General features: G+C 51.2%; 1 protein-coding gene across 1 annotated transcript in view; it reads left to right on the plus strand.

Annotated features, from left to right (window-relative positions):
* Positions 1 to 7,962, plus strand: part of KLC4 (kinesin light chain 4) — a 14,792-nt gene that overhangs the window by 5,434 nt on the left and 1,396 nt on the right. The window contains exons 4-15 of the mRNA XM_006776360.2: positions 941 to 960; positions 1,292 to 1,373; positions 1,953 to 2,163; positions 2,633 to 2,720; positions 4,240 to 4,341; positions 4,982 to 5,155; positions 5,468 to 5,567; positions 5,767 to 5,819; positions 6,039 to 6,109; positions 6,533 to 6,641; positions 7,213 to 7,353; positions 7,616 to 7,731. Of these exons, the coding sequence (XP_006776423.1) occupies positions 941 to 960; positions 1,292 to 1,373; positions 1,953 to 2,163; positions 2,633 to 2,720; positions 4,240 to 4,341; positions 4,982 to 5,155; positions 5,468 to 5,567; positions 5,767 to 5,819; positions 6,039 to 6,109; positions 6,533 to 6,641; positions 7,213 to 7,353; positions 7,616 to 7,731 (1,267 nt within the window). The remainder of the gene's footprint in view (positions 1 to 940; positions 961 to 1,291; positions 1,374 to 1,952; positions 2,164 to 2,632; positions 2,721 to 4,239; positions 4,342 to 4,981; positions 5,156 to 5,467; positions 5,568 to 5,766; positions 5,820 to 6,038; positions 6,110 to 6,532; positions 6,642 to 7,212; positions 7,354 to 7,615; positions 7,732 to 7,962) is intronic.

Consider the following 7,962-nt stretch of genomic DNA (forward strand, 5'->3'; position numbering starts at 1 on the left):
TGGACAGCTGGGAGTCACCACAGTTATGGGGCCATGGCCCATCATCTGCAGGGGGCAACACTGCTGCTCAGCCTGCCCCACCCGGCAGAATTCAGGTCCTGACCCAGCTCCAGCTGACAGCAAGGGGAAAGAATATCCACTCATTCAATCAACATGTCACTAAGTGACTGTCACACATGCCAGGCACTGTGCACTCCCCTGGGGATGCAACAGTGGACAAGGCAGAGTTCCTGCTCTCACAACTATAGATTTGTGCGGGGGAGACAGATAAACACCTGGACAGTTCCACTCCAGAATCCCAAGTGCTGCAATTAGGGAAAGCATAGCTCAATTGAACAAGAACCTCCTAAAATTTGCTCTCAAGATGTATGAAATTTAACTCTCACTCAACAGGCATTTATATATCTTTATGCCTTAAGCAGTTCAAGAAGATGCATATAGGAGACATGTAAAGAACTAGAAAAGCGAATTTATGGGTTTTTTTGACCTTATAATGTAGCTGTAGGAACAAGACTTACGTATGAGAACTCTTGTGGGTCAACACAAAGCAGCAAGTGCTCAGTGCCGGGTGAGGGGTCCAGTCAGTGTGGGAAGAACTGCAAGGAGACAGGTTCCTGGGGACTGGAATGGTCTGAGAAAGAGTCACAGAGGAGGCAGGGTGCAGGGATGGTGAGATGTAGGTTAGATTTTTACATTGAAATGGTTAGGAGTTCGGATAGATTCTGGTGGATGATGAGGGAGAGGGTGGAGCTTTCTAAACTAGGGGGTGGGGGTGTCGTAGATAAGGCTCCAGGGCTGGGAAGCTGGTCTATTCCAGGGAAAGTGTGCTGGTTGCATGGGACACAATGGGGAAGCCGGGCAGCAGGGTTGGAGGTGTGTTGCCCGTGTGAAAGTAGGTTAGACAGTGAGGGTTGGGCACTAAGTCCAGCGTGAGCAGTGGCAGATGATGGGTACGTGTCAGTAAGATCACACACTCCCTGCCCTCAGGACAGACAGGACAGACATATAATCAATGTAAACACACAGGACTATAATTACAGGAGCTGAGGGGGCGAGAGGTGGAGGTGGGAGAATGAGGGTACTTAGGAAGGAAACTTTCTGAATGTGAAGAAAGGGAAAGTCGAGATTTGCAAATGAGAGGCCTTAGCTTGGTGAGAGGAATGCTGGCCTTCCCGGGCCAGGGACATGAACAGAGTTCGTTTCCTGGACCTCACTTGTCAGGGATTTCATGGTTCAGAGGGGCCCTGAAGACATTACTGGGGGGATATCTTTGCTGCTGCTTTCTTTCTAGGAGGAGAAGGAGGGTGATGCCACCAAGGATTCCCTGGATGACCTCTTCCCCAATGAGGAAGAAGAAGACCCAAGCAATGGCTGTGAGTCTGTCTCTGGAGTGGGAGGGTGGAGAGGGGCAGCAGGACCCTGGCCCAGCTGTGTCCCTCCCCCAGCCCCCATACACAGGATGCTCACCATCCAGAAATAGTTCTCCATCTTCCTCTGGAGATGGGGCAGAGACTTGGCTGGTGCTCTGATTTCCTCAGCCCCCCCATCATTTCTTACCCATCAGCATTGCCGGGTACTGTGCTAGGCGCTAAGCATACCGAGATGAGCACGACGGGGCTGGCAGGAACCAGTTCACAGCTGAGTGGGAGAGTGGCCCTGGAGTGGAGGAACATGAGCTCCTCCAGGGAAAGAACCAGGTCTCTCTTATCTGTATCTCGGGCACAGCCCCTGGCTCATACTTATGACGGAAATGTTTGTTGAGTGAATGAATTACTGGGTGAACAAATGGGACAGGTTCAAGCGAGTGGGCAAAAGAATAATAGTTGAGGCAGACCTCCAGAGAGAGAGCAGGCGTGGAATAAGACAGGGAGTAAGGGTGCGGAGGGCAGGCAGCAAAGGAGAGAGGAAGAGTCCCTGAGGAAGTCTCCTGTTCGTTTTCTGGGACGGTTTAGTGTCACGTGGCCAGGGCGCCCAGCATAGCGGATATGAGATCCCAGCGAGATTACGGACTCTGCACAACTTGGTGATCCAGTATGCAGCTCAGGGTCGCTACGAGGTGGCCGTGCCGCTCTGTAAGCAGGCACTGGAGGACCTGGAGCGCACATCTGGCCGGGGCCACCCAGATGTTGCAACCATGCTCAACATCCTTGCTCTGGTGTATCGGTGAGCACTGCCCTCCCTCTGGCCACAAAGCTGCTTCCAGGTTCCACCTTGATCCATCTTTGGCTCCCGCTCCTCCTCTCCACTCGGTATCTCTTCTCCCCGCTGGGCCTTCCAGGTGTATGCCACTTGGAGGCTTTCTTCTGTACAGAACTCTCATTCTATCCACACCTGAGCCCTTGACCTTAGAGAATACTCCTCTCTCAGGCTCTTTGCTTGCCCAGTCTGTCTCCTGGGGAGGGTCTCTTTCTCTGTTTCTTGTGTCCAATAACCGATGGCTCCTCTTGACATGGTGAGTTTTGCATATAGGATGGGTGAGTTGGTGAACCTGTCACTGCTCACATGGGGCTTCGTGTCTCCTCATGGTGGGTCCAATCCCTAAATGTATCTCAGATCCCAAAGGATAGGAGGGAAGGAGAGGGCTTGGGGGCAGAGTTCACGATAACCCCTTGATACTTTTGTCCTCTTCCAGGGACCAGAATAAGTATAAGGAAGCTGCCCACCTGCTGAATGACGCCCTCAGCATCCGGGAGAGCACCCTGGGCCGGGACCACCCTGCGGTCAGCATTCCTTGCCCTCCTCCTCCCGTGCTCTTTTGGTCTCTCTTAGCTGTCCATCCTCCGCCCGCAGCTTAGTCACTAGGGATGCTCAAGGAGACATGAGGACTCCTTTCTTCCAGGCACTGTCCACTGATCCCAACTCTGAGACCCAAATGACTCCTTAAAAAAAATGTTTTTATTGATTTTAGAGAGAAAGAGGAAGGGAGATGGAAAGAGAGAAAGAGAAATATCCATCAGCTGCCTTCTACATGCCCCTTACTGGGGATCAAGCCCAAAACCTGGGCATGTGCCCTGAGAATCAAACCAGTAATCTTCTGGTGCATGGGATGATGCCCAACCAACTGTGCCACATCAGCCAGGGCCAAATAACTCCTCCTTATAATGAATATTTTCCAGAAACTTAATTCATAGATTATGTAATCTACCTACACATATAATTTCCAAAACATTGAATAACTTAATAATATGAAAGTGAAACAGGGAAAGTAATTTATAATAAAATAATATGTACAATACATTAAAATGAAATAAAAATACAATATAACAGTTGTACTGAATATAACTATGCTAGAAGATATGATATAGTAGTCTGATATATAATCAATAACTTTATATTTAGAAGGGGTAAGACCAGGAAACCATTCTATATAAGTATGAACCCTGCAGGTGTGGCCCAGGGGTTGAGCATTGATCTCTGAACCAGGAGATCACAGATCAATTCCAGGTCAGGGCACATGCCTGGGTTGGGGGCTTGATCCCCACTAGGGGGCATGCAGGAGGCAGCCAATCACGATTCTCTCTCATTATTGATGCTTCTACATCTCTCTCCCTCTCCCTTCCTCTCTGAAATTAATAAAAACATATTTTAAAAAATAAGTATTAAAAATGACAGCAGAAGGATTGGTGGATATGAGATTAAAATATAGTGTTAGAATAACAGCAGACCAGATTTGTTTGTATATCATAAAACAGAGAGAAATAAGCAGGGGTAGCATGCTAAGGTAAACGATGGGTTGGCAAAATGGAGAAAATGAGAAATAAGATATTTCTGAAAGTGAACTCACTGTGTGAAAATGATTCCCTATATTATGACATGTGATAGGCAGAGATGCTGTATCTCAGAAAACATCACTTGTGTCTTGATGTCCCACCAAGTGTTAAAGCTTACATTTGTCAGAGAATGTCAGGCAGGACGTTCAAAATTTGGCCGAGCTATTCCACACATGCAGAACATCTGTAGCTTCCTTGCCTCCCCAAAGGTAATAAGGCCCCCAATATTCATGGCAACCAAAACCAAACAAATAAAACCCACCTTCAGAAATATAAAAAAGTGCCCCTAGGGGGCGATGCCCCCCATAGAGAGCCCCAGAGCCATCCAGTTCAGCAATTCCCCCTCCCTGGACTCTGGCTAGGGTGGCAGAGTCCGTTTCTCTTGGGGGTGTGCAGCGTGGGGGAGGACCTCCAACTCTCAGCGTCCTTGAAACCACCAGTGTCTGAGGAGACAGGCCTGTCTTCCTAGGTGGCTGCCACACTCAACAATCTGGCCGTGCTGTATGGTAAAAGGGGCAAATACAAGGAGGCGGAGCCGCTGTGCCAGCGGGCGCTGGAGATCCGAGAAAAGGTGCCCACACCCTCTCCCCGTTCTTCCCTGCTGCTGTGACCCCTTCTCCAGCATCTGTCTTCTGGTTTACCCTCTTGCCTCACTTCTTTGTTTCTTACCTCCCTATCCCTGCCTTGTCTTCTCTTCTTTTTTTTAATTATTTTTTTTATTGTCTAAAGTTTTACATATGTCTCCTTTCTCCCCGCTTTAACTTCCTGTCTTAATATCAAGCTCAGGCACCTGCAGGTAGGTCATTTTTGTTGATCATTATATCCCACGTGAGTGAAATCATGTGATATTTATATTTCTCTGACTGGCTTATTTTGCTTAGCACAATGCTCTCCACTTCCATTCATGCTGTTGCAAATGGTAAAAGTTCCTTCTTTTTTATAGCGGCGTAGTATTCCATTGTGTAGATGTAACACAGTTTTCTAATACACTCATTTGCTGATGGGCACTTGGGCTGCTTCCAAATCTTAGTTATGGTGAATTGTGCTGCTATGAACATAGGGGTGCATGTATCCTTTCTAATTGGTGTTTCTGGTTTCTTGGTTGTCTTCTCTCATTCCCTTTCCCCATTTCCTGTAGGTGCATGTGCATGTGTGTGCACACACGGACACACATACTTATAGCCACCTGTCCCTCCTTTGCTTCCCTTCAGGTCCTGGGCACTGACCACCCAGATGTGGCAAAGCAGCTGAACAACTTGGCCCTGTTGTGCCAAAACCAGGGGAAGTATGAGGCTGTGGAACGCTATTACCGGCGGGCACTGGCCATCTATGAAGGGCAGCTGGGACCAGACAACCCTAATGTAGCCCGGACCAAGAACAACCTGGTAAGAGACGAGGGGGCACAGTGGGTGGAAGGAGGGGAGGGGACAGCACCATAGTCTGGTACATTAATACCATCACCTTTGTGCCATCTCTGGGCTGTCTTTGGGGCTGAGGGATCTGCTTCATTCCAGTGGGAAGCAGAAGTCCTACAGCCTCTTAGGATGGAGTGGGAACACTGTTGACCGTAGCCAGGACAGGAGGTGTGAGGAGGATCTCTGGGGGAAGTCATAAAGAGAACACCAAGTGGAAGTCCCCGAGCCTGGCTGAGAGCTTGCTCCATCTCTTGCTCCTGTGGTTTGCCTTCCTGCCCCCAGGCTTCCTGTTACCTGAAACAGGGTAAATATGCTGAGGCGGAGACGCTCTACAAAGAGATCCTGACCCGAGCCCATGTGCAGGAGTTTGGGTCTGTGGACGGTGAGTGGTGATGGCCTGGAGAGGGAGCTACTGGAAGGGAAAGAAATGCAGACCAAAGGTTGGGGGTTAGGCCACAGTGGTTCCCAGGGGGAGCCAGACCCCTTTAGTCCAGCCCTGTGGGCCTCTGGGCCCTGGCTCCCCCCATACTGTAAAGCTCAGTTTTCTAACCTTGCCATGCCATCCCATGTATCACCCCCAGATAACCACAAGCCCATCTGGATGCATGCAGAGGAGCGGGAGGAAATGAGCAGAGTGAGTGGGGAGCCAGCCTGGGGAGCCTGGGGAGCCTGAGGTTCCCAGGGTCTCTGTCTTACTCCTGGCACTAGCCCAGTTCTTCACTTCCCAACCAAGCCCCAGCCCCAGATGCATGGTGCCTTCCCCAACCCAGCCTGCACCCTGCCCAGCTCCAGCTTGTACCCCAGATCTCTGTAGTCACATGTCTGGCTTCCTCTCCCCTCTGTCCTCCTGCAGACCCGGCACCGGGAAGGTGGCACACCCTACGCAGAGTACGGAGGCTGGTACAAGGCCTGCAAAGTGAGCAGGTAAGCGGCAGTGAGAAGGTGGCTTGGCCTCGGAGGCCCTCCATTCAGCCCTGATCCTGGCCTCCTGGACCTTTCCCTTTCCTCCCTTTGACTTGCCTTGGCCTTAGCTCTGCTCTCTCCCTCTCCTGTTTCTTTTTTCTTTTTTAATCCTCACCCGAGGATATTTTTCAATTGATTTTTTAGAGAGAGTGGAAGAGAGAGGGAGAGACAGAGAGAAACATCGATTGGTTGCCTCCTGCATGAGCCCTGACCAGGGACTGGGCCTCGAAGCAGCCTGCAGATTGTGGAATTGCAGGGCTTCCCTCGAACCCATGACCCTTCGGTCTTTAGGCTGATGTTCTATCCGTTGAGCCAAACCGCCTAGGGCTCCTGTTTCTTTTTAGAGCCCATCCTCCCCTCCTTCCCTGGTCTCACCCCCCACAGCCCCACAGTGAACACCACTCTGAGAAACCTGGGAGCTCTGTACAGGCGCCAGGGGAAGCTGGAGGCAGCCGAGACCCTGGAGGAGTGTGCCCTGCGTTCCCGGAAACAGGTCAGAGACTGGGCGGGGAAGGGTGTCCTGAGGTAGTGCCCTAGGGACCAGACCACTGAGGCTCCTTCTGAGTCTCGGAAGAACAAGTGGAGGGACTGAGGAGGGAGACCGAGAGAGGAAGGTGATAACCCTTGTGGTTGTGGTTTTAAGTGTGTTCTTACCCCTACCTGCCCTTTGCAGTCAGAAATCCAAGTTCAAGGTTCACTTCACTGAAAGGGATTATTAAAAGGGAAGCCCTACCCTTCCACAATTTGAAGACTCTGTTAAAGAGAGGCATGCATGGCTGGTGTGGATGAGGGGAGCCCAATGTCAAGAGCTTCTCAAATTGTGGGTGTTAGCTCATTAGTGGGTCAAGAAAGCAATTCGGTGTGTGCCATGGCTAAACATATATATGCATCTATACGTAGGAATGCATCGCACATAGAAAAGGTGGGTATCGTTCCAGTGTGTGTACTGGGACATCACAAGGAAAAGAGTCTTCCTTCCTGTGGCTGGTGGTGAAAAAAGGTTTGAAAGACCCACCCTGAGGAGTAAGGAGTGGGAAGTCCCAGCTTCTTCCTTCTTCTTCCAGGGCACTGACCCTATCAGCCAGACCAAGGTGGCCGAGCTGCTTGGGGAGGGCGACAGTGGAAGGACCTCCCAGGAGGGTCCTGGGAGCAGCGTGAGATACGAGGGAGGTGAAGATGCCTCTGTGGCTGTGGAGTGGTCAGGGGTAAGTCTGGCGATTGCCCCTGGGTCTCTCCTGCCCCTGCCTGCTGGTGTCAGTGAGAGGCTCTGAGCCTGTCCATGAGGATATGAGAACATGTCCCCGCTCCAGTCAGAGGAATCCACCAGCCAGCTAGTGGCTGGGCTCTGGTTTTCAGTCCCTGGGCCTTTGCGGGAGGGGTGTGTGTGCAGAATAAGTGCAGGAGTTGACTCAGAAGCCAGTCTGCATGTGGTCCCCTTGGCTTCTGTTCCCCATCCCTCTCCACCAGGACGGCAGTGGGACCCTGCAGAGGAGCGGCTCTCTGGGCAGGATCCGGGATGTGCTGCGTAGAAGCAGTGAGCTCCTGGTGAGGAAGCTCCAGGGAACTGAACCTCGGCCCTCCAGGTACACAGTGAGACTGAGATATGGCTACGCAGGCAGGCGAGCCCTGTCCCCCAAAGCCTCTGGGCCGCTCACCTCTGGAGCAGTGTCTCGGAGAGAATCATAGAGCGGGTCAATGGGATGTCCATGGAGAGCGTTCAGGAAAAATGGTGCCCCAGTGGGGGGAAAAGACACCTGAGGAGATGCTCTTTACCGATGAAGATAAGAAAGTGTGTGTGTGTGTGTGTGTGTGTG

Source organism: Myotis davidii, unplaced genomic scaffold, assembly GCF_000327345.1.
Source record: "Myotis davidii unplaced genomic scaffold, ASM32734v1 scaffold167, whole genome shotgun sequence".
Lineage (NCBI taxonomy): Eukaryota > Metazoa > Chordata > Mammalia > Chiroptera > Vespertilionidae > Myotis > Myotis davidii.